General features: G+C 43.8%; 1 protein-coding gene across 1 annotated transcript in view; it reads right to left on the reverse strand.

The window, feature by feature from the left end:
• The window catches only part of ERBB4 (erb-b2 receptor tyrosine kinase 4), a 395,664-nt gene that overhangs the window by 281,873 nt on the left and 87,437 nt on the right, over positions 1-26,354 (reverse strand). Inside the window, exon 4 of the mRNA XM_075153901.1 lies at positions 17,249-17,435. Within this exon, the coding sequence (XP_075010002.1) occupies positions 17,249-17,435 (187 nt within the window). The remainder of the gene's footprint in view (positions 1-17,248; positions 17,436-26,354) is intronic.

Consider the following 26,354-nt stretch of genomic DNA (forward strand, 5'->3'; position numbering starts at 1 on the left):
TCCCATCCTCTTACTTAACACTGATTAAATTTGTTTCTATCTGTGGATAGAAACTCTCTAACACTTAACAGAATCAAACCAAACTCCGTCAGTGTAACAACTGAATCCTGCCAGTCTTTCATATAAAATTTATATAAATTTTTAGCTTTTCAAAGACAGAGACATAGGAATGCCCTTTAGTCTTGCAAATGGCATGAAGTTATACAAGACAAATAGTACAGCTTACTCCTACCCTAGACTGTGATAGCTTTTTGTGTTGCAGTCCATCCTCTTTGGTCTGTTACAAAACCAGCAAGCAATGTGTGCCTTCACACACACACAACCCAGCCAGGATTCTTACTCTACTCAGTATTTCAAAACACATCCCAGGCCTTAGTGTATTTGCAATGAATACCTCTACTAAATCTCTCCAGCCCGTAAATGTTCCTTTCTTAAGAAACATGCTAAAATCAAAGGTGAAGAAATTTAACTGTGGGTTGATTCCTCTAGTTCTTCATTCACCTTGAGGCTGAAAGAACAACAGACAAGCTTGTGAGAGTTTTCTTTTCTTCCCCAGTTTGGACTGCAGATCAAATGTGAACTGCTACAGAACTTTGAAGCAGATTAGAATTTCAGAATGTCTTTTCTACTTTAAAGTTTACGTCTGCATTGCAATCACAATATCTCAAGTAGATGTTCTGGGCTGGCTTCAGACCACTTAGATCTCGTACTGTGAACAGTGTGACTTGGGTAGCATGGAGATCGTTTTTGGCCTGCAGCCCAAATGTTTACTTAGTATCTGGGGAAGCCTTCGTGGCCTATGCTGGGTTCCCTTGCTCCACTGCCAAGAGCAGCTGAGCCAGGCAGCTAGCTGGGGTTTAAATCCCTGGCTTCCTCAATGCAGACCTGCACTTCAGCACTTGTGCAGACAAGGCAGAGCATACATCCACCTTGCAGCGTCAGGCCACAGAATTACTAATTCTTCACACATTAAAGTTGCCACTCTTACCTTTCGTCTGGCCTGGTGCTTTGTGAGGCAGCACCTGTGTTGTGTGTGCTAGACGTTTCGTGTGTGAACAAATACCTTTGTCAACCACACACCCTTGTAAACTTGGACACGGTGCTGGATTAACACTCGGCCGTTGTGCTGAGACCACGCTGCCCGCTTGCACCAACCTTCCTTCTCCCTCCCCGCCTTGGCATTGGCGAAAAACGCCTGACCCCAAAGGGAACTAACTCCCTTGTGCTGGGCAGCTGACAGTTCACCCCACTCTGCGGTGCCAGAGCAGCCCAAAGCGGCCAGGGAAATGCCAGAGCTGTCCCTGTACATCTACATGTAACAAAAGTGATAAAGGATTTAAATTATATTTAAATCAGTTGTCACTCTCCTTCCATTCCCTGTATGCATTTCATACCTGCATCTCAGTTTCCATTAGGAACGTTTCTTATAGAGTGAGGCTTTTAAGACAATAGTCCAAAAAGCTCTCACAAGGATTCAGGTGATATACTTCCCAATCATATGGCAGACAGGTGGAAAACATAAAAGGAAAACAGTCAATAACTGCTTGCTATCTCACCCCCTCTGAACTGCAAAAATTTCTTAGGGAGCTGTGAATTACTCCCCTATTGTTCTTGCTACATTATTATTTTGAATTGGCTCATGCCTGTGTTCTTTGGTTGCCTGCTTTGTCTGCCTTATCAGTTTGCTGGGTGATGTATAATTAAAAAAGCCCTGTTTTACCACCTCACTCACAGATCCCTTTAGATAATACAACAAGCGTGATAGCAAGAAAAACACAATATAAACTTCAACTGCTGCAGCTTCCTTGTGCATGAAACTCCCCTTCTGGGATACGTGTCTCTCATCAGAAATGGGTCTGTGCGACAAAAGCCCATTTGTTTCCTGGTGACATCTGTGAGCATGACAGTTTGTTGACATAAGAAAGCACGGACTCTGATAGCAGGTGAGGCTGGACAATCCTCCCCAATCGCTCAGCATCCGCAGTTCCTGACAAAACCTTCTGCAAGGTACTTAGCATGTAGAAATACACCTGGAAACGGCGATCGCAGATTAGAGCTAGACAATACATTTCTAAGTGCCGGGCTAGATACTCCACAAATGTTTGTGGCAGAGAAAAAAATGCTGCGCCTCCTCTCCCTCTGCCCTTGCTCTTTCAGCCCCAGCCACTGCAGCCGGTCCTGCCGACTGCCCCAGCGATCTGGAGTCCCTTCTCCTTTCACCTACCCCTTCTCCAGAGTCTCAATCTGTGTGACACAGTTGACACCACCTCTGTTCTCTCTTTCTAACACGGCCTTTTTTGTCTATCACTGAATCTAGAGCTCCTGTCCAGGCTCTGCTCATGTCTTGACAACAGCATCTCTCCTTTAAGAAGCGATTTCGCCCTTCTCCGTTTCCTTCCAAATTCCACTGTGTGACTACTTCTCCAGCTCACCACTCTAAATATGCCTTTTTCTTCTCCCCCCATTTCATGCCTCCTCATCACATCAAATAAAAGCAAATTTTATTCACTTTCAGGATCTTCCAGAGCTATTACATTATACGCTATTTATGTCTTCTCCCACCTTCAATAAGCCCATTATGCCACCTTTCATCAAACACAAGATACAATTTCAAACAACTTTTATTCTTTCTTCTATGTTGTAGCTCAAAGATGTGGACGTCCAGCAAGTTATCTCATTGACCTCTTTCAAATCCTTCCCCTTAAACCTTCTTTGCCTTCAAATAGAAGTGAAACTTGGCTGCCTTAGTAGCTATGGATGTGCAGAATCGATGCTCCCCATAAGAAGCTGCTCTGTCTCCCTATTTTTGCTTCACCCACCTCTCTGGGTCTGCTGGTGGCCTCCTGTCTTAACCACACTGAGCTATTTAGGGCAGGGGCTATTTTTCTCACTCTTCTCCTCTGAGTTTCTGAGCCATGACTGGGATGTGCTGCTTACACAGATGAGTCCTCAAGTAAACTGATGACCCTTGTATTCTAAAAAAAAGTATCTCAGGTCTATACATTAACATTTACAAAAGTTTACATTTACTTGCAAACTCATTACTTAAAACATGAACACGGCCCCTAATTTAGAAATGCCTACGCAGAAACATTTTTTTCAACAGGTAAGAGAAAGTTCAATGTTTATTGAGAGTAGTTTCAGGAGATTGTGCTGTTGCCGTTTAACACAGTCCCACCATCTAAACCTTGGTAATAGGTCCCGTAAACCTATGTAAAAACAAGGCAAAAGATTCCTGTAATCCATTTAGGGTGCAAAGAGCATACACATCACCAGGTATCACAGCTCAACCGTTGAGTGATAATTTATGAACAAGTGACTCATGAACCTGTGGTAACCTGCAATCATCTCCACATCCTATCTTCACGAAGGATTAAAGGGAAACCATGGCCCTCGCTGCAGGCCCAGTGACCAGCTCAGGAAGCAGATGGGTTAGGTTTCAGTTCCTTTCCACACTGTCAGTGGAGCAAAGATTTGGTCACAAGTGTTAGTTTGGGCACTTAAGATTAGCTCTTGGTGGCCGAGATAGAAAGAGCCTGTCAGCTTTACGGTTGAAGGAACTCTGGTATATAGCAGAAAGAGACACCAAGCTCAGCCAAAGCTGAAAGATGCTGTCTGAAAAGGGAAATAATGTCCCGTTGCTTAAGGGCTCTTAACTGTTCTTGTTTGGCTTGGGGGGGCATTAGGCAGGAGGGTAGAGAAGTAGGTCTGTAAGCCTTTTGTTCTTCTTCCTTTCTCCAGATACTAGGTAACAGTGCACCTGGGAGTAAAGGGATTAAAAAAACCATGTTTTTCAAACAGCTGCCTTGCAGAAAGAAGGCTGCTACTAAGGTATTTAGGCAATGCTAGTATCACTTCAAAGTCAAAATTAGGGACAAGGTTAGTAGGGCACCCCAGCATTACAGTCAGCAGGGCAAAAGACACCTTTTCCCCTAAGTTGTCATGTTGCTCTTGGTCAAACCAGTAGCAACAAATAAGAAAGGCCTATTCTTCACAGAAGGCTTGCATTGGTTTAACTAAAATCAGTTTTGAAGTCGAGTCAGTTCAGCAGGTATGAAATCCCAAGTGAATGGACTTAACGTAGTGCACAGACACCATTTAGCTCATCTGAGTTACTGAAGGAGGCTAAATCAATACAAGGCACTTGTAAATGGATTTAAAAGGACATTCATGTGGGGCTTGTTTCAATTTAACAAGTCATGTTAAGGAGCAATTTTAGTTAAACCCAAGTAAGGTTTCTTTGTTGGCTATCCTTAAACCCTAGATCATGACACTAGTTACCCAGATAAGCAAGCACAGAGGAAAGCAACCCTTGTATCTCCGAGCAGGCTACCCCGAGCCTCTGCATCAGATCCCACAGAAGATGGATGTGAAACTGTCCGTCAGAACCTCGTATCATTAATCTCCTATTACTGGGTCAGTGAAACCACCACCATGCAATGCCAAAGCACGTGAACACCAGTCACATGCTGATGCCAAGAGAGCACCAGCACCTCCTTCAGTGACCTCTGAGATGCTGCAAACAGCACAGCTTCCGTCTTCGAGGCTACACCTCTGCCGCGTCAGAAGCAGCAAGGCAGCTTTCTCATGCTGCTCATGGAAAGACCTCAGACTCGACTTGGATACCAGGCACAGGCACAAAAGAGTTTTGAAATGGCCCTGTAAGGCATAGGCAAACAGCCCCTCTACCTGGTTGTAAGCCAGGAGACACAACGCTGACCAGAACTGCCTCTGCAGCCACGCAGCTGTCAGGGGGCCACGTGGCACGCAAACTCGCCATCCCAGTGGAAAGCGGGAAGGCAGCTGCAACTCCATTTGCCCAGCTTCCTCCTCCCCTCCATAAATCCATGTCTGGCCCTTGAGAAAGTTGTAAAAGGATTATACGTGCCACAATGCTTATCCGAACTCAACCAGACTGAAGGTAGTCCCTTCCAGCCCTCCTTTCCTCAGTGACAGGATATGATTTCCATGTCCCATAGTTTCTTTCCTAGGCACAGTAAGGTAACCTGTCACAACCTGTCTCCATACAGACAAGCTTTCTCTCTGCCCAGAAACACCAAAGAAAAATAAGATGGAGAGCAGCCGTCTCCAGAGAAGGATGCAAGAAAGAAGAAGAGTTATTAAACAGGGATGTTGGAGGATATATACCCAGGAAGCAGGTGCCCCATTTGGCTCTCCTGCTGCGACCAGCAAGCAATAATCTGCCCCCCACCCAAATACTGTGGGATGGAAAGTCCCCTGAGCAGAGAAGCACACAGGCAGCACTGCCACTTCTTCCTCGGAAGCGAAGCAGTAGGGTTGGATAGGTCCACTGACAAAACAGTGATTGCAATTATATGTTTTTTCTATTTATACCAGAGGCTAAATTAACAGATTAATGTTTACTTCCAGCCACTGCTACCAGCCTGAAGGGGAAATGGAGCAGAATGAGGTCAGCAGAGGTCACAGCTCATTCAGCCCATCAGTATAGTCAAATTTGCTCAGCAGAGCTTTGATTACTTTTCCAAACTTCAAGGCTGGTTTGTGGTAAGAAATTTTTTTAGAAAGGGAGGAATAAAAGGCTAAAACTAAGGCCATGTTAAGATATTAATAAATCTCTCAACTAGCAAAACTATTATCTTTATTTGGGAAACTGAATGCTTCTGAATATTAAATCAAAACCACTCAGCTCCGAACATCTAGAAGTCTTGCTCCTGGATGAAATGGGGGCTGTAGTGAGATTTACCGAGCTCGCGCAGGGCTAACTGTACAGCCCATGGGATTAAGCTGTTACGCAGTCACAGCCTGTGTTAAAATATCCCTCTCAGCTCTTCTTCTGACACACACAGAGGAGGATGCTGCCCTTGCAACCTTACCCTATGCATATTTTAGCTCAGTGCCTCCTTTTAAGACATCAAGTCTCACTTAAAGATCAGCACTCTCTAAAGCAGAAGAGCCTCCGAGTCCAGCCGTTGCTGAAGCGTTTCACAACTGTCACTTTCACCTGACAGCAGCACCGCAGCGCACACCTGGAACTGGCCTGTATCAGCACTTAAGTGTGACCTCCAGAAGCACAGCTACCACAAGTAATAGTTAACTCAGCAGAGGCGAAGAAAACCACTGCCGTGCAGTCACAACAGCATCATTTCAGAACTCCTACACACCCTGCGTAGGCAAAGAAAAAAAAACCAAAGGAGACTCGAGTCCTGATCCGCCCAGTTCATCTTGTACTTGGAGCATTTCAGAACAATAATCCCTTCCACCTTTGACCGCCTTTGCCGCTTCCCCGACACAGTGTCCGAGGGGGGAGCTCAGACAGCCCGAGCTGTCACCACTATTCCAAGCTAGCTGGCTGCACCTGCGTGTTACTGTGAGCAAACACCAGCCGGGGGCAACTCTCGATAGCGGGGCTTTGACATTTAACTGAAGAGTAGCATACGTCTCCTCTTAAAGAAATAAATAAACAGTGCTTTGGTCTGTAAATAGAGCCAGCAGTGTGCTTCCTTCTCAGGGAAAAAACAATAAATAAAAACTAGGAAGCGTAGCATCACCATCTCAGAACAAAATGCAGTTCCTGTTGGGTGCCAGTGAGGCTGGCAGAGAGCACCAACGCTATGGATATGCCAGACTTTGGATGTCCTGCCAATGGCGGTCCATGTCCAACTCTCTCAGAACATAGCTTGTAACTATCGATTCAACAGGAGGAAAGATCTTTTATCAGCCCCCGTAGGTTTTCTCCACAGCCTTTTCTTACACAGCCTAGGACACATTCACCTCAGCTTCCCCATTGACCACATATGGGACAGGGAGCTTTGTCTTTACCCTCCCTGTATTTGCTTACCCTCTTCTGCTTTACAACTTTTTTATTATTTATTCATGTTTGCCCCTCTTCTGCATTACATTTTTTAATAGTGTTTGCAACACTGTGCTCAGGATAATGGATCTTTAACTGGCTGAGGCTCGTAAAGAGTTCAAGTATTAGGGGAAGATAATCATTACTATTGCATGGAAATGAAACTCAGTTAACTCCACCAGAGATGAGAAACCCATCTCCTGGGCTACACATCCACTTTGATTCTCATACAAAACTAGTGAAGAGTAATTTCAGTAGGATCTGGACCGACCCCTCAAGCCACGGAATTAACTCAGTCATGACCTAAAGCTCGCCGCAAAGCTTGCCACTACTTCAGGTGCACTTATTTGATGTTGCTTTGGCTTAAAAAAAAGGAACAAGCATGCTTTTGTAAAAGAAATTATAAGAACAGTAAACCGAGGGCACCACTCCAAGACACCATGTGCTTCTGCATTTAATTCTCCACTCCAGAACCAGACAGAGACAAACTGGGAGCCTGGAGTGCGTCATATCACATAAAAATTAGCAGAGGTGCACAGAAGCTAGGGCTATGCATCCAGCGTGACCTCAGAAGTGATTGCTGCCTGCTTTAGGGACATCCACAGTAGTCTGAAGCTAGTATATTGGGTTAAGTTCAAATATGGCAGCAAGCAGCTCCCGAAAAAAGACAATTTACCCTGCCAGGAAGCAGGTAGCTCATGTCAAACCATGTTAACGGACCTGCACCACAACCAGCAGCTGAGCTCATTTATTTACAACTTGTTCTGCAGATCTATTTTCCATTGGACACACTCTTACAACAAAGGAAGTATCTTATGACTGATACTGGGATGAAATATGAGCAGAAAACAACTTTTCAACCCTTTTTAAGGTTTTTTAAAGCCTTTCATTTCTTAGACCAGGTAACCCAGCCAAGACCAGATACTTCAGTGAGCTGAAATCTGATGGAAAAGAAAATTCAGTCTAAACCAGATTCAATTATTATTGTTCAAACAACACAAATTATTTTGATTTGTTTGGTTGAAAATGTGAGTTAATTTATAGAAGAAAGCATAAAAAGCTGTTAAATATCATAAGCCATATATTTTTATTTTTAAATGAAAGATGGTGCCTGACAATTTCAGCACTTTTTCCCTTGTTTTTTTAAATTACTCCTTTCTCACGGAAAGCTTCCCTGTCAGACACTTTTCAATTTTAAAAAAGTTCTCAAAAAATCTGCTACTAGCTCTAACTGAAGTCTACATATAGGAGATCGGAGCAGATGAGCTTCTTTCACCCTGTGCAATAGTCTTGGCAAGAGCATCTTGAACCTCTCCACGTAAACACAGCCTCTGCACCCTGCCCTCGGGTACCCGTGTCCCAGAGCCATTTTCGAAGCTGACTGACTCTACAGCCCCTACACTGTGACGGAACCAGCTCCCAAAGTTTTCACAGCCTTTAGCATCAATCCGAATGCATGCCCAGCTGACCAGTTAGAAAACAACAACACCAAAAACCCCAAAAAACAACTCTATAGTCTCCTCTCTCCAGCATGGTAGACAGCATGTCTTTGATTCTGCCCTTCCTTCTGTGCCCCCACGTCAAGAGTACCCACGGTTTCAAAGCCAAAACATGTGGCTATGCTATTTCTGACGGGCAGAAGAAGCAGCCAGCTCCCGGGGGAACTCCAGCGTAAGCACGACGTTTGTATGATGATTGGACGGATGGATGCGCTCTCACTTCTAAGCCTTGAAGAAATGAAAGTACATCTATGAAAGTTTCACCAAGGGGAAAAAAAGAAGAAAAAAAGGCAAGGCAAAGGGGTTTCAGAGAAGACAGCCCCTTGAGCGATTTCCAAACATCAAAGAAAAAGGCCTCCAGCGTGTTCTCCTCATCTGATACCTTTGTTCCCCCACTCCATGCCTGCAAGGCACATTCCTAGCGATGCACAAAAGGCTCCTACAGCCCACGGACAGCTCTGCGTCCACATGCATTACCTGCCTCCCGCTCCGATTACCTGACGCTGTCACTTCAGACCAATCAAAGTTCATTTTATATGGAAAGCGGCTCTTGCGAAACTAGGTGGGACTGACTGGGGAGTCTCAAGTCCCAGAGAACTCCAGCAGTTCTGTATCAGACACGCTCCTGTGCAGCCTGTCTGCTCCTTCATCTGTAATGCAGTTACAGTTCAGGTGAGTGCTTCTGCTCCGCCATTAAATTGTGGGGCACGTACTTGGGTGTTTCCCGCTTCCTTGCCTCTGTTCACACGGTGACTTTGCTTCTTCTACAGGTCTGCACTTCTATTTTTATGTTCCTCTTCTCCTGCCCATCTCTGCCTTTGCCTCAGTGGCTTTGCAGAGATGCAGGGCAGGTGGCTGCGTGTTTCAATGTTTACAAAGCACACTCACAATCACAGCGCGTCCAGCTGCCCAGAACTGCTGCCCTCGAATGCATTCCTGTCAGCACGTCCACTCCCTTGGGGCAGGGCGTGGGTAGCAAACGAGGCAGGCTAGAAAGGGTCTCTGGAGACAACTGTAATGGTTGATCCCTCTTACTTCCCTCAGTCACATAAAGAAAGCTCCTGACGGTAAACTCCTTGCTCCCCATCAGGAACTGCTGTTCCCTGTGTGCAAATTCAGAAGCAGTGCTCATGTGGGTGAGCTAACAAGAGTTTTCCTCACCCAGGCAATCGCAGGCAGGACCTGTCAGCGTAGCATTGCAGATGGGTTCAATCTGTTGGAACTTCTTTCATAGACTAACATACAACGCATCCTTATAACAGCAGCATTTCCCTTTCGCATCCCAACATACAAAGCTTGTGTGATCAAACTCAGTTTCAGATAAACTTTTAATGAACTGCTCCTCGCTCCTGGCGCTGCACTGCTGCGTATCCAGAGGCTGCTGCAGACCCACTCAAGTTAAAACTACCCCATGTTGGTTTTGACGAGACTAGTCCCAGTGCTGGTCAGGCCAAAACTTGCAACGCTGCAAGAAACAGGTTTCTGTGCAGGCAAGGAACAAGCAGCCTGGGATGGAGTTGGCCAAGCGGAAGGTGGGAGCACTTGCCTCTGTCAGCCTGCAGGTATGTGACAGTCTCGCCCCTGTGCCGAGTGTCTGGGAGGAGCCCTGCAAGGGCTTCCCTGGACCTAGATGTAGTAAATAAAACAGTTTTTGGTTTATTGCCTCTCCAGTCCCTCCATATAGAGTTTCTAGGGAATTTCCCCCAGCAGCAAAAATGAAAATGAACAGGCATGAAAATATCCTAGGAACACCAATTATTTCCACCATGTAAACCTAGGGGTCTGGATCCAACCTTCTTTGAACTCAGTGGGACTTCTGTGTTTGCAATGAATGGTGTCCTAAACCCCAAATCCTTATTCCTATAGGTTGGCAAAGAAAAGCTAGAAAAGGGAGCTCACTCTTGGATTTGGGTTTAAATTCAGGTCTGTAAGCCTAGGCTGCCTTGTAGACGTATACTGCTTTGCAGACATATACTGCAAAGCCACTGAAATGCCTTTGCTGAGCTTTAAGTAAAGGCACTAAACTTGACACCTGATCCCCAGAGTTTCATGCCATTTTGAGCCCTAGACGTCAGCAGCCCCACGCTGCGGGAGGCTGGTCCCTCTGCCCCACCAGTGGCTCCCAGCTCACATCCCTGTTGCGGGCGCAGAGAGCCCACCACCCCGTGGCAACTGAACTATCTTGTTCGGTAACCTGCCTTTTGCTAGGGAGTGCTGACAGGTTATGTTCCCCATGTAACACAAGACTTTAATTATTTTACAAAAGCACAAAATTCCTTGTCAGCTGTAGCCTGTCAGAAGGAAATAAGAAAATCAATGAATTCACAAGACTGTAGAGAGAAAGAGGGGAAAAAAAAAAGAAAAAGAAAAAAAACCCACTGAAATTAACGCTTGTTTCATTCATCTGAACTGAAGAAGATATACTACTGGAGTAGTGAGGATTTTAATTTCTAAAATACCTAGTCAAGACCAGAACTTGGCCTGGGCTGTGGAGTACAACCCAGCTCTTTCTTTCCTTTCCAAGCAGGTGGGGAGCTGGGATATATTTTTTCAGCAGTGCTGTCGCTATAAACCATACGATTTCTTCCCAACTGTAATGCTTATTGCATTTTACTTAAGTTATAGTTAGCTCAACACAGACCTGTCTGCCAAAGTTGGATATTTTGAAATGCCACCCATTCCTGACCCGTGTGATTGAAATGGAGGGATTACTCTGTTCAGATGTTTAACTCCCTCTAAAGCATGTGGTCAGAGAAATCCCTGTGCTGCTAAAGCTCTTGAGTCACTGAAGTCAGGCAAAGCTACTCTGTAACTAGAAGGCTTCAGTATTACTGGATTTATCTTGATTGCCCATACTTCTGAAAAGCTAAAGGATGTTTCACACCACCAGAACATGGAGAATTTCTTACTTCATAATTGAAAAATGCACAGATAGAGAGAACTGCAGAGAGGTGAAAAGGAGAAACTGCCAAGAAAAAGAGAATGAATCGCATTATTATTTTACATGGCATTATCAGGTGACAACGGCACCATACCTGGATGTATTTTATAATGACATTGAAAGTAACATTTGTCAGTGTTAAAAGTTGAATTCCACATCACACCAGATGCTCTCTGAGTAGCATTTTCCTACAAAACTCTCAAAATTAGTCTAATTAAAGTAGGCAAGCATTATTGGCTCTGTTGTAGAAGTGGTGATTCACAACAGAAAGCAGCAGAGGCACAGGTTACCACAGGGCTAGGAAGGATTTCCTCTATCTACGCTAGACCCCAGTCCCTCCTCCCAGTCCACTACCCTTCTTTACCCAGCAGCCATATATAATTAACACCGTGAAAGCCCAGGACAACTTGCTTCTGTTTGCAGAGACCACAGTTAGACAGCAGCGATCTGCTGTGTCCACCTTGCCGGGTCATTTAGCCCAAGCACAGGACCCAAGTGGCGTGGTTAACACTCTTTCTAAAGCTAGCTAGGCTCGATGCTAGCTCAGGGATCCCTGTACAGAGCTCTGCTGCGCGGTGTAGACATGCCTTGAGTCAGCTATCATTAGCTGGTATTAATCCTGACAGAGCACCCTGAACACAGCATCCTTAAAAGGGCTTAAGTGGGAGTTAGGCACTAGTTAACTTATAAATTAAAGTGTGAATTAAATTATCCACTGAAGAAAGTAAAGGGCAATTTAAATTTCAGTTCATTATGAAGCCAAAGCAAGTAAGCCAATTTACACCAGTTAAGGATTTGGCCTAGTTTCTCCTCCCCATGATTTTAAGCCCTGTTTTGTTGCAGGAGAAGCTGCGCGACGTGAAGTTATCTTGCTGCATGACATTGGAGACTCATGACAAACATTCTGCGTATTACTTTCAAAAAACTGTTTTACACCATTTGCAATCCACTATATGCATTTCATAGTTTATGTGAAAATACTGGAGGGCAGGGGGACACCAGCAAACAACTTTCTGTGGGATCCTTTGAATTTCCAGTTAAAAATATTTACCAATATATCATTATTATGATGAGCTTTTTGCTTAATTCCTTGTCCTAACCATTCCAAACAAGATTGCGCTTTTCTAATACTAGAGACAGAACTGAAAACAGTTTTTCTTTGAAATAAAAAAAACTGATCATAAATTGTTGATCAACAAGTTGCAAAGAATCACAGACATTAGTTACACAATTTAGCATGACAAAAGCATCCCCAAATCCTTCAGAGAGACTGTGCAAAATTCTAGCTTTACTGAAATTTAAAAAATAATGTCTCACCCTTCTTACTGAACGTAATAAACTCATGAGTACAAATCTCATGGGGCTCAAAATCAGTATTTATTTCTGGCCATATACAGTATACCTATTTGCCTTGATACCACCTGTGAGCAATTCTCTGCTAGCTGGAGGCAGTTGCTCCTCAGCCTGCAGGTCCCTGATCTGGGATTCCCTGAGGCCACGTCTGCAGCCATAAGCCGAGGAGTGTCTGGAAGCGTTCCCAGGCACTGATGCCAACTGGCAGGGAGCAGCCTGAATCCGCGCTAGTAACTGCCTCTGTGCTCAGCACAGGGTGGCTGCATACCCACTGCCAGCAGAGATCGGTCTCCAGACCCTCCTGGCTGTCAAATCACACCTATGATGTCTGAGGAGAGCAGTAGCTGGAATGGGGCAATTTTTTCTCCAGGAAATAGTCTAACAGTGTCCTGGGGGAGAGGATACAGACGTGCGCTAGCAGGCACACTTGCATTTATGAGCGTGGGGGCAGACACAAGCCTTGGCCCTTCCTTCCACAGGGGAGAAGTGAGCAAGGGGAACCCGTGCCAGGTCCTGCACCGTGCTCCCGAGGTCTGTGCCAACACGCAGGAGAGCCCTCCTTTCCCAAGGGATGCACAGCCGTGCTCAAGGTGTTCCTCCCTTTTCTCCCACCCACCGGCAGGTCAGCAAAGATGTGCTGGGATGCAAATGCCTCTGTGGTCCATGCAGCTCCGAGGATATAGGCAAAGGGGCACTCCTGGGCAGCCACAGAGCCACTGCAGCTTCTTCTACAGGGCAGATAACTCCTGCAGCAGCCCTGCACGCAGAGGGTACCAAAGGGAATTTTTTAAACAAACTCCTCGTTCCTCCCTGTATCCTAGCAACACCTCTCTGAGGTTAGAGATGCGATGCCTTGCCCACCTGTTGCATAGGAAGCCTGAGGCAAATTACATATTGCTTTCTTCCCAGCTTGCCCCGCTAGTACAAAACCGCAGCGATTAAGGAATATGCCACAATCAGCATCCCTCCATCTAGTCCACTCAGGCCGGGTATCACACACAGGCGTTCGCATCTCTAAACACCGTGAACCCAACAGTGGCTCATGCAGTGTGCATGTGGTCCAAGGAAAGGTCTTGCTGACACAGGCTGAGGGCTTTGTGATCAAGGCAATAAAAAGGAGGTGGCCATAATCCTCTGTCCCCAAGGCCAATAGGGGAGATGAGGTTATCACTGCTCAGTCAAAGATTCATCGTTTGCTGTAGATCTCTCTTATTCATCCTCACTCAGAGGAAAATATGGGATACTTCATAAGTGGTTTTGGCACTTGTGAGTTATCCCTCTTTCCCCACTCATGAAGATAAATGCCGTAATGAAACGCAGCCATCAGATATTCTCTATATTTGGAGTACTCAAAGTCTGAACAATGATTATGCCCTTTCATTGGATAAGTTAAGGTTGACTGCCTAGCTACCTGGGGAAGACAGGAATGATTTGCACTAGCTCACAGGCAATGAATGGAAGAAGGTGACATACCTTCTCCCTCAGCATCGGTTATTCTGCTAATCTCAGGCTGAATAATATGCTCAGTATGTCAAACCTTCCTTTTTACTTTAAGGCTACTTGGCAGCTGAATCTGCAAGCTGAGATGAGTCCAGCTGAGATGGCAGCAGCCACTTCATTAGTTCAATGTCTGCTCGTTTTTGACACTTTTGTGGACCCATCGACTAAGTTTTTATAACAAGTGAGAAAAGGATTTTTATAGGTAAGATTTTTTGCAAGTGTCACATGAATTTTAGGACGTGGTCCTGGCCTGCGCTACACAAACAAAACTCCCTTTTGGGTTGACAGACATCATGAGTGAGGACTGGATCATGTTTTCTGTGCAAGATAAAACATCCTTCATAGCTGTTATTTTTTTTATAGTGTAAGGGAGGAAATTTAAGCATTTAAAGTTACATTTACATATGAAAACCTGATAGACATATCTGACAATAAAAACACAGCTGTTAACAACACTGAAAATAATGCAACAGTACTGCACAGGAGGCTAAAACCCTGTCTCTGGTTAAGTCTGAGGATCATCTGCAGGTGAGAGCAGCTTCCTCATTTATTTAACACAGGGAGTAGTGTTTGCATTTGTATATTGTGCAGTACTGGGCAGAAATACGTTCAGGATCCCATCATCCACACACTGCACAAACAAGAACAGAACTTCCCAAACTTCTGTGAACAAGGCATAAGCCCTGGAAAGACAGTTCTTCACACACAAGGCAAGAGTTATGTTTGTATTTTACTCAAGTGGAAGAGATGCACCATTCAAAGCCAATCCTTTGCAATCTGCAGCAGACTAGAAGCTTGAAGGATGCAAGCTCACAGGGGCTGCTTCATCTTAAATTTAATGACAAATCACTGGTTGTTTCTGATGTAAATATGGAGCAGTTGGTAGGCACAGGATAAGTTCAGACACAGCTGATCTATCACAGCCTTGCAACATCACTGACTCCCACATCCACCAGGTATTTTTATGCAGCTACTAATGCTAAATATGTGTTAGGAAAATAAATTAAGTATTAATATGCTCCAGGGAGAGCATTTGCAACAAGAAGCAGGTTGTGGGTTAAAAAAGCCAGGTGCATCTTAACCAGAGACTCATGAGGCCCTGGCACATGCTATCTAGAAAATATTAAGAGTATTTTGAAGCACGCGTTGGCTAATATTCAGCACCCAGAAGCTATTTTAAGCGCTCAGTGGAGACAAGCTAGTGTTATTAGGGCACTTTTCCTCCAAGAGACAACGATATATTTTGAGCCAAATAATCCCATCAGAGGGCTTTGTAAACACCTAAATCAGATGAAGTGGCTGTTATGATCTCATGTTGGGAAAGATTCAGAGGCTGAGTTAAGGCAGGTTTTCTTACGACACTTGAAAAGAAAGTCAAGCTATTTGCGGGGCAGTTTTGGTGCTATGCCTATCACATAAAAGCAGCTCCCAGTGAGAATCTCCAGAGTCAGACGAACTGCCTATTGGCACAGGGCAGCTCGTTCACGAAGAAAATCTTGAGCTGGAGCCTACAAGGTAAGTTCTTTTTACCTTACTGAGCAGCAAAGCCATGGCTAAACAAGCACTGAAAATACAACCCTTGCTTCCTGGCAGAACAGCAGCCTCAGACTCAAGAGGAAAGGGTTCCAGTTCTCCTCTGGCCTTGGCCTCACCTCACCTCTCTGTCTCAGTTTCACCCAGCCTAACATCTTTTACAAAGCATTTTGAGACCCACAGACAAGAAAAAGTATATGAAGAAACAGGTAATGCTATTATTACCTGATGCTGTGGCTCTGTATTACGTGAAGGCATAGACAGTCACAATGAACACCCTAAATCAGAAAGATAGGAAGAAATGTGGGAACAGAAGAGGAGGAAATTGGATTATGACAGTGATAGAAGAGTAGGGCATGGCAGGGATTTAGAGACCTTGGGAAGCACTCTGATATCAGCATTATGGCCTCAGGAAAGAAAATTGTTAAAAATATGACCAGAAGAAAGAGCCTGATCAGAATGAGTCAGCCAAACCTGTTTTATTTTGTAAAATATTTCAAGCCTCCTTTTCCCTCCTGCTTTTGAAAGCTTAGCTGTATGGCATGGCGAGGCTCGAGGTACAGGGAATTGTAAGCACTTGTGTGCCACTCTCAATACTGTGACACAAAAAAAGCAGAGTGTGAAGGGTGCCTAAATATAGTTCAGAAGGCTCCCACCTCTCTGTTCTCAGGTTCAAACTCCACATCCAGCTCAGGTCAGTGATTTTCAGTCAGCATTTAGCCACTAGCATAAATAACGCCATTTCACAATCACCAAAGCTTAGGGTAGAAATAACACAGCTGATGAGGAACCAGGTATAAATAAAATACTTCCAGTGAACTCCCTAAAAAGAGCTTGCCGCTGCCTGCACTTTATTAAGTTACAGTCCAGTGATATTTAGCCAATTTTTAATCTCCCAAACCACTGACTGTAGATCCTCAACTGGGAGAAATGAAATGTTGATCGACCCCACATTGTGATCCAGCCCTGAATTTACAGATGAACATAAAACCATGGACTTGGCTTACATTTTTGTCTCAAGAAAATAAGCACTTTTCTCACTATATATAATACACTATTTTTGCTCAGAAAAGGGACTCCTAAAATTAAATACACCAAAGATACAGTCTCCCCCTCCCATCCCCTTCCTCTCCCCCAGCTCTTCCAGTGCAGCAGCAATGGTGACACAGCCAGCAGCAAGAGCAGAGGCAGAGGGGATGCTAAAGCTAAGCTAGCTTGGCAGAAAATATGTAACACCTGAAGCAACATACATGCAATAACCAAGGATCATAAGGAAACCAACATGCTCGTGTTCTCGAAACTAAGAAAAAAGTTCATCTACTCTTTCAACAACTATTTTTGTTTTGAATATGCTCTTGGCATGAATTCCATACACAGCCTTTGATCAGTACTGAGAAAAGTACAGTTGTGAACCAAAAAAAGGAATGAAATGAAGTACCAACGAGCCTCTCAAACAATGTACAACTGCCAGCCTCTCGCGGTACCTCTGTGATTTGCAGAATGCAAGTGTCTGAGGGCACTGGGGCAAATATTCAACAAGCTCATTTTTTTTCTTGCAACTAATCCGTGATATTTGCAAGTTTCACTTACCCGTCAAGTTCTTCAAGCCAAGTTCCCTGAGTCCAAAGTTACCATCCTTTCTGTAGTTAAGAAATATCGCCAAAGCATATCGCTCTTCATAGAGTTTGGTCCCACGAACGATGCGTAGGTTCTCCAATGGCAGGTATTCAAACTGATTCAAAGCCACCAAAACATAGCCTGTAACTTCTCGGATAGACTGAAAGACAAAAATTAAACAAACATTAGAGATGGTCCATTTTTAATTGTTCTGAATTTTTCATACAGTGGATGCTTTAATATGAGATACTGGTACCCAAGAAAAAAAAAAAAAAGCAACTTTAGAAAACAAATTCTGTGTCAACTTATTGATTTTAACCAATTTATGTTTCACTTTAACTGAGTTTATTAGAGATACTGGTTGGAAAACTAGAAAATAAAGAGGTAGACATTCTTTTCAGTTTTATTAAACTTGAGCAGAAATTCACAGTAAGTATTGAAGATGCACGAAAGAGTGACTTCGCACAACTCAAATCAGAGAGCAGGTCAAAGGCCTCTGCAGGACATGAGCAGAATCCACTGGGGCAACGCCACAGTTCAGATAAGATTGTCTGGCTGCAAGTTACTCTCTGTTGTACAGGGTATTCCAGGGTGAGACTGAAGGGACACAACATGGGGTAAGAGAGACACCTCTGGAAGAGCTCACTATCAAACAGGAACAGATGGCAGAAATGGGGGGCAGGTTTGGAAGAATAAAGAAAGACAAAGCACATACGTATCAACACCCACTTTTGCACTTCTAAATGAAATCACTCACTGAACATTTGCAAAGATTCAACTTCAAGTTTCATTTGGAAGTGCTGGAACCATACGTGCTATATATCCCAAACTTTGATCAAAACCGGTATCAAAACCTTCAGCAAAATGATTGCTGCATCTTTGGGTTGACTGAAATCTTTGTTTGCTTTAGATGAACTACTCAATAACCCTCCTGCTTATACTCAGGAACTGATTGCCTGGGTTGTAAAGGGAAAAAACACCCCAAACCCCAGTAACGAGAAACAGTTTTTCAAAGTCCAAAAGGTTAACAAAACGTTTTTAGAAAGAAAAAAAGATTTAAAAGTATGCTTTTTTAGAAAACAGTTCATTCTAAGCGATTTAAATAAACGGCCTAGAAATCTGCAAATGCCTCTGAAAGTGTCGTTTCAACACTCGCATAGAGCCCCACCAGCCCTCAGCAGGACTTTGCACTGGCTGAGGGATGGTCCTGCCCAGAGCTGCTCCAAGAAACAGGACTTCCATGTTGGAAACGGTCTCTTGAATACGGTTTTCATATGTCACCTAAATCCATGCTGCGTCAGCCTGCAACCACTGTATACGCATATATTTATGTGTGTATGTATATTTAATGGACAGAAATTGATATAACTACTTATGTGCTTAAGTGGATGCATGCACTTTTTTCTTCCCTTTGGCAAAGTCAATACCTTAAACAATACACAGAAAGAAAAATTCTGCTTAGAGTAACATGCTCAGACTACAACTAACATGATGGGGACTCCTGTCAATATCGTAGTAAAAACAAACAGGCAAACAATAGCAGGCATTGAATTAAATGTGTTGTGTATGTATCATTAATAAAGAAAGGCAAGATGGATTTGCAGCACAAAGGACAGGCTTTTGCTTTGCTGGTTCAGCGCTGTTGCCATGATTTCATATGTAAGCGTGCAAGAGCCTTTTAATTAGGTTTATAAAAGTTCATAAGATTATTAACAAGTGTGGCAGTATACATAAGGAAGGATTTATATGCCACAAACTCTAGGCACTAGCTGTCCTCCTAAAGTCAAACGTTTCTACTCAGCTGAAGCTGCTGAAAAAGCTCTGGGGCTATTTCAAGACTTGCTTGGCATCTAAACAGAGCACAGTGTCATTACAGGACTTTGATGAGAACCCAGTGAGTTGAGCTAGGTTGAGAAGTACGGTTCAGTAGCTCAATATTAAATGTAGACCTGCATTATACCCTGGGACACTGATTCCATTATAATCAGAAGCTTTCCAGCACTTTCATGATAGCTCTTTGCTTTCAGACATTTCAGCTTAGCTAGTTTGGTTAGGAATTTGTTTTTCATCGTACGCAAAAACTTCCTTAAGCTGGCTTTTTTAGCCTCCTTTCAGAATTTAGGAAATCTTAAAATTATACTCATGGCTTCAATTTCTCCACTGATATTCTAGGGATACTGTGATTGCTCTAATTAATTTAAAGGGATGTTTAACTTGGAATTGAGTTGAAAAAAATTAAAAGCAGTTCCAAAACTGCATCTGACCAAGTCCTTCCTGCCAGTTTTTTCACTAAAACCACGTTTTCTATTTTTAGGGTATGTCTTGTTTACAGCCATACAGCAAGTCCACCTGGAAGGGCCCTAATTCAGCATGACGCTGAAATTACATACACACACTCTCACCAGCAAATCTTCACTCCAAAATTGAAAAAAAAAAAAAAAAGGGGGGGGGGGAGAAAAGGACAAAGTTTTGTTGTTGATAATTGTGAATTGCCACCCCCCAACCCAGAATCCTTGGTCCTTTGTTTGTTTGGTTTATCTGACCGAAATGACAAATTATGGCAAATATTTTGACAAGAGCTAGAGGGTCCTTTCCAGTCCCATGGCTTCCATCCCAGCCCCATGGCTTCCATCAGTTTTGCAACCCCTTTTTATTTGCTGGAGAAACTGCCATGTTAATCCTCGTAAAACAAAAAGATGAAAATAAACCAAAGCGTTTCTAATTTACTAGAACATAGCAACCTGACTATCTAGTCTATCATCTAGTGGTCTGTTATATTAATTTGGGTGTGTTTTGTTTTTTTTTTTTTTAAATTCAAATTTGAACGAGAAAGGCAGAGCAATAACATGTTTTGCAGGATGGTGTGTTTTCTGTCTGGTCCAGCTTGAAAGAAAATGTACTGGGAGTGCAGCAGGCAGCTCAGGTTCTGTCCACTCCTGGATGACGCTGTCACTTTGCCAGTCACTGCTAGTTTTGATGTGATTCTTACTGAAAATGGACACCTGCCCACTTGGAGCTTGCTCCAAGCTCTGTTGGAATCACTGCAAAGACGCCTGTTGGCTTCCACGCAGACTCACAAATCCTCATGCCAGACGGGATCAGCCAGCCTGATCCTCTGCAACTCATGCCAAGGTTAGGCAAAATTCAAAGCTCCCATCTTTTATATGCAAGGCTGAACGCTTTCCTGTTCAGGTATCCTGAACTCAGGTATAAGCTTAGATATCCTAATGCTCTATTTTAGCTGCTTTTGCTTCAGCATTAATCTGTGTCCCACCAAGAAGGTGGAGTGGCTCACAGCAGTGGTAGTTTGAGTGTCACCTCCTAGTTTGATTCTCCTGCTAGGGCTGGAGGTCCTCCCAAAAATACATCTCCCGTGAGTCAGTCCATCAGGAAAGGGAAAGGGAGACAAGGACACAAATAACTGCATTTCAGTTCCCATGATCTACAACTAGAATGGAAAGACACAGATTAACCGCCACCAGACTTAAAGCTGAAAGTTTCCGACAGGGAAAAACAAATGAACTCTGGCAACCTCCAGTCTTGCTTGCTGACCATTTTGATTTTGCGGGACTGCCCCCGCCCCCATTACAGCATTATTTTGACTGGGAATTCCGGGCCAGCATAATCCTGCCTTCCCTTGTCACCTGTCCAGCTCTTGAGACATGACCTGTCATGTGAAGAAGCCATTGAGTGAGGCAGCGACAGGCTCAGGCTCATGTAGCGCTCCTGCTACTTTGGTAAATGCATTTTGGCTCCCCGAAGTTGTTTGCGTACAGCAGTGGGAATGAGCGTATAGATTTGAATGAGGACAAGGCTGAAACTCCTATGGTCCCCATCACAACGGGACAAGGGACGCTGTTCATTGAGCCCTCCGAGCAGAAGCCTAGCTGTTTGAAAACAGATGAAGGAGACACCTCTGAGCATTCAAGACCCAAAGATGTCTGCTCCTCTGACTGGGCCTGTTAAGCATCAGATCCTGAAATAAGAAAGGGCCTACTTCTAGCAGAAAAGAAAAGCAGTGGGGAAAAAAAAATAATGTATTAATCCTTGACAAATCTAAAGCCTCATGAGCTGCTTTAAAACCACAACAAGCCACAGGATTCAAGTCTGACATATTTACCAGAGAAAAGCTCTTCATCTACATTTTCGGACAGGAGATGAGTACTTGTGCTCCACCGCTTGCTGTCCCCAAGGCCCAGCGCTGGCCCGCGCTCCAAAAGCGGGCCCAGTAGCCTATAAACCAGTCTCCTACCGGCCTCTACTTCCCCTGACACAGCCAATTTTTTGTTTTTAAACCTAAAAACACGTTACCCTTTGATGACAACAGACCCAGTGAAGGCCAAAACTCCTCGTGCCTCGAGGCACCGCCACGCCCCAGGCAGCTGCTGCGCCTCAGGGGGCTGCCACAACATGGCGGCCGCTGCTCCCCTCAGCCGCGCCGGGGCAGCCACCTCGGAGGGCGCGGGTGGGCGTGCACAGGGTGAACAGAGAAACAGGGTCCCAAAACAGCACCAAAAATAAAAGGGTTATTTTCAGAGGTTCTTTTTCAGGTGACGAACTGTAAAAATGAGCTCTAGACAACCCGTTCCCTTAATTACAACTAATATTAGCTGAGCACAGGTAAAGCATTTTAAGTTCCCAACAGCAAAGCCAGAATTATCCTGTCAGCTGGGAGTAAAAGGCAGATTTTTCCCTGCCGTCTTAAATCGTCCTTCAGCTCCAGTCAAACGAATCTGAGTGAAACGGAGCAAAAAAACAGCGAAAACTTCATCATTCGGCCCAGAACAACAGATCCATGAACGATTAGGGAAGCTAATGTTTCTCGTGAACACTACCAAGTCTTCTTAACGTCTATCGGGGAAGGTTAGACTGTGGCTAAGCACAGAGAGCTATATTGTGGGGTTCCATTTCAGCTGCAGCGCACTATTTATCCAGGCATGGACCTGATCCAGCAAAGCCCTCGCTGCCTCTCTGACGGGACACGCATCCCTGGCACGGCAGTCGGAGCATCGGCAACCTGCTGCGGGGGTCAGCCCACGCTTGTGGGACCCCAATTGAGTATCTTTTAGGCTAATTTTGCCCTTTTCCATAAAAGCTAAATATGCTTCAAGTCTGCTTTGATCTCACTTTGAAAGCGACAGTAAACGCAAGTACAGGATGTGAGGATCACCTGATAAATGAGTGCTTAATCCACAAACTCTAACACAGAAGAAGTATAACGAATATCTATTCAGTATATTCACTCAAGAGACAAAGACAAAAGCCTTTGCTTTTCCAGCACTTGTTTGCAGTGAGACAGAGGTGCCTTGGTCCCCAGGGGAAGTCAGGGTGCCGCCCCGGGGTTATAATGAAAGGCAGCTACTGGGAAAAATCCGGGGAGGCACAGGGGTTTCCATAGGGAAGGGGTTTCTTCTTCTTCCACCACAAGGAGGGAAGTAGAAAGGGCAAAGAACTTTAAATTAGATATACGCCAAGTGGACACTTTTCATCCCATCTGTTGCAAATACAGTCATTTCTATTATCAGGGGATATCCATTTCACGAGGCAGCGGCAAGGCTCCTCGCGCAACTCAGCTGCCAGCAGGTAACAGACGTCTCCTGACCTGATCCAAGGAGCGAGGCTGACCCTCCAACGTGAACCGTGCGCTTTGTCGCAATACATTAAATCCTAAGAAAGTCAGATTTCTAAGTGATACAAAGGGGAAAATACTTCCTAAAGTGCATCATCCTTTTTTCCACCTTAACAAAGGTTAACATGCCGCAGCAAAGTCATGATTAAAATAACGAATAGTTACCGCTGCGTCATCTCCTTCAGAAGCTTTTTACATCTCGACTTGACTTGAACAGAGCATTTCACTTTTTGCTTTTTGATCAATTAAAAGGTACGCATTTATATCTGGTTAGACCTGTGCAACACCCAGCTGGTCAATTTGTTTCCTGTTTTTATTACGAGGAAAAATACCACAATACTGCAAAGACAACACTTGCTTAACTTTAAACAAGTTCACAGGGCAATCCTAATATCCACCTTCACAAAATTCAGTCTGGCATGTTTGTGAGTGTGCTGGTAACCTAAAATACATCAATTAATTTTCATTATTTTTTCATGCATTTTCACCCAAGCAATGCAATACATCTTTCATTGTCACAATTAAAAAATTAGCATTTACTGAATAACCACAAAGTGGCCTCTAAGCAGCTACAGCACTGGCAATGCTAACTCCAAGGGAAACGCTAACATCCAAAATGTGGAAATAGCTAGCCTATTGCAACTTACGGAGCTCAATTAGCTGTTCCATGCATTGCTTGTTGATGGTTATGAACTTCTAATGACACGATAAACTGAGATTTTCAAAGGCGTTCAGGAGGCGTATTTACGGGATTCAGGCACAGGGCTGTTGCCAGCTTCTCTCAAAGCTCCATCCATAACCATGAGAAATATGTAGTACACACTGACATTTCTCATGTCTAAGAGGCCGCTCCATTTAGAGACAATGTCAAAGCTAACACAGAGCACGCACGTAAGGAATTTTGTTCCACAACAAGCTCGTGCCTTGTCTCCTTCCACGCTGTGCATCCTTCAATCATGTCAACACTTGTGAAATTGTGATGTTAAGCCCTTCTGAGCACCAGCGGTTTTCCAGATACGCTGTACAAGCTTCAATAAAAATCCCTCAAGTTTGAGCACACTGATGAATATCAGAACATAGATTGTGAAAAACATTTTCCTGGTGCCTGATCCAGAAGCAAGCGGTGTATCGTAGCTAGAGTTGCCTTGGCAGCTGCAGAAAATTTATTGTCCAAAATACTGAAGTTGCAGTTTAGATTCAAATTGTTACCAAAAAAAGAGGAACTTCTGGTAGTCTTTCAGTTTGCTTTAAGATGTATTAAAGGCAAAGGAAGGGCTTGGTTGTAATTTTGTTAAGAGCTGTACCTGAGGAGCCTTGTGCTGCTGCATGACTGCAGAATTGAACTGTGATTCAGTATTTAAGACAGCCGGTAGAAACTTTAAATCATACTCTCATCCTCACAGATTTAGTCGTCTTTGGTAATATGCTTACAAAATATTAATAATATCCTGAGCAGCAGGTCAACGAATTGAACACAGCATTTGATTTCTCAAATTTAAAGTAGCAGTCAGTTAGATGCATCTTCTGTTAAAGGTGTTGGAAATTTGTAAGCGAAGATTTTGCCATATAATTTAGAGAACCCACCTTGGGAGTTGAACTAAAATTATGTTTTGTGAATGGTTGGTCTTTAAATTTCGTTATTCCAAGAGTAGGACTTTTCATACACTAAAACAGAAGAATTAGCTGTGTAGTTATTTACCAAGTTTGATGTAGAAATCACACTGTTGCATACATGAGGCAAGTGAGGCTGAGACTGAGCTAATACACATAACAGAATGGTCTAGGGAGGTCTTGGAGGCAAACCAAATGCCAGTCTAGAATCCATTAAACTGCAGATCAATGCCCAAATCTGGCATTTGGAAAGGAAGCCCCATTAATAACACATAAGTGATGGTGATGGACAAAAACATGGGGAGCCTTTGAAACGTGTATCTTGAGTCATTCTGCAAAGTATTGCTGGGAAAACAATGTGGGATGTGAAAAATAGAACAATAATATACAAAACAATAAAATAATGTAGGAATGGGAACATCAAATAGAATTAATAGGTAAATAACAGGACCAGAAAAAACCCTTTTGCTTTCAAATTTTGAAATACAGTTTGTAAAGACGTATCCAAGTATTCCTCCTGTTGACTGAGTTAGGCTTAAGCGCAGGTGTCAGCTTGCACCATGTGTCTATGCCTATTTTTCAGTTAAAAATATCACGTGAATAGCGAAACCGATCAGGCTTACATCAAAATCTGAGAGTCCTCCCAATGTTTTCTGTCTAAAACATAATTCCTCTGCTTGTGTATCTGCTTAGGCAGTGTCTAACTGCCAGGTACACAGCCTGCCTGAGTGCACACAATAAATCCTAAGCAGTTTACGTTGAGCAACATTATGACCTAGACAAAGTCTCTACTCCGTAACAACCCAATCTTCACAGCTAACATCTTTCTGTCCTGAGGAAAGCTATGGATGATTACATATTTAGCAAGTCAGTAAGAATTTTGACATTGTATTTGTAATACCTGATTGGCCTTCAACATACTTGCAGAGTGGTTTCCAGGAGAGTTTATTGTACCATCTCCCAAGGGAAAACTTAGTCATAAATTAGATCGGAAAGACTAAAATGAGAACATTATGCTGTTACAAAATGCTTTACCATTTGGCCTGTTTAGTAGTAGCTACATTTTGCAGAAACTCAAAGCACATCAGCTTATAGCTGCCCAGTTACAGAATTTCCAATGGGAGAGATTGATGCCTTTTGCTTTCTCTGCTTCTGGGAGCTTCAATCAAGTAAATCATGGTTTCTTTCCAGGCAACATAAAATTGCACAAACTGCTACTTCATAAACAAAAGAATATCAACACTCCGGAAGGATTTTAGGAAAGTAATAACCATGGGGAAACACACTCCCTTTTATCAGTTTGCCTTCGACAGCCATAGGCGGTGAGAAGCTGTGAGCACATTCAAGAGTCTCGGGACGCTTTCACCAGGACAGACAAAGCGAAGGCTGTCTTACCAAACCGATGCCTGAAACTCCCTTAGAGAGGCAGCGCGGGGCAGCAGCGTGAGCACTGCATTGGGATGTCTGCGTCCGCTATCAGCTGTGGCGTTCCTTTTTCGTAATTGGACGGTATAGTCTTTGGAGCAGAGGTGCTTTCCTAACAACACAAGGAGCCTTGACCCCAGTTGTTACCTCCACTGCACAATGCTTCATGGTCATATTCACCTAAAGTGCCGACTGCACTGCCACAGGCATCCTGAGATGTCAGGGCACTGAACCAAGTTGGTGTATTTATTTTGGCAAAACAAGATATCATCTACAAAAGAAAAAAGCATTTGGTTCCTCATTGTTGTTCTTATTTGTGACACTCTAAATCCCCATGACAGTTTTGCTTGTGTCTAAGCTGAACTAAGTCTTGGGAGGCTGCCTACTTGGTCCTCCAGATCATGAAACTGGTTG

The sequence above is a fragment of the Calonectris borealis genome, chromosome 6, assembly GCF_964195595.1.
Source record: "Calonectris borealis chromosome 6, bCalBor7.hap1.2, whole genome shotgun sequence".
Lineage (NCBI taxonomy): Eukaryota > Metazoa > Chordata > Aves > Procellariiformes > Procellariidae > Calonectris > Calonectris borealis.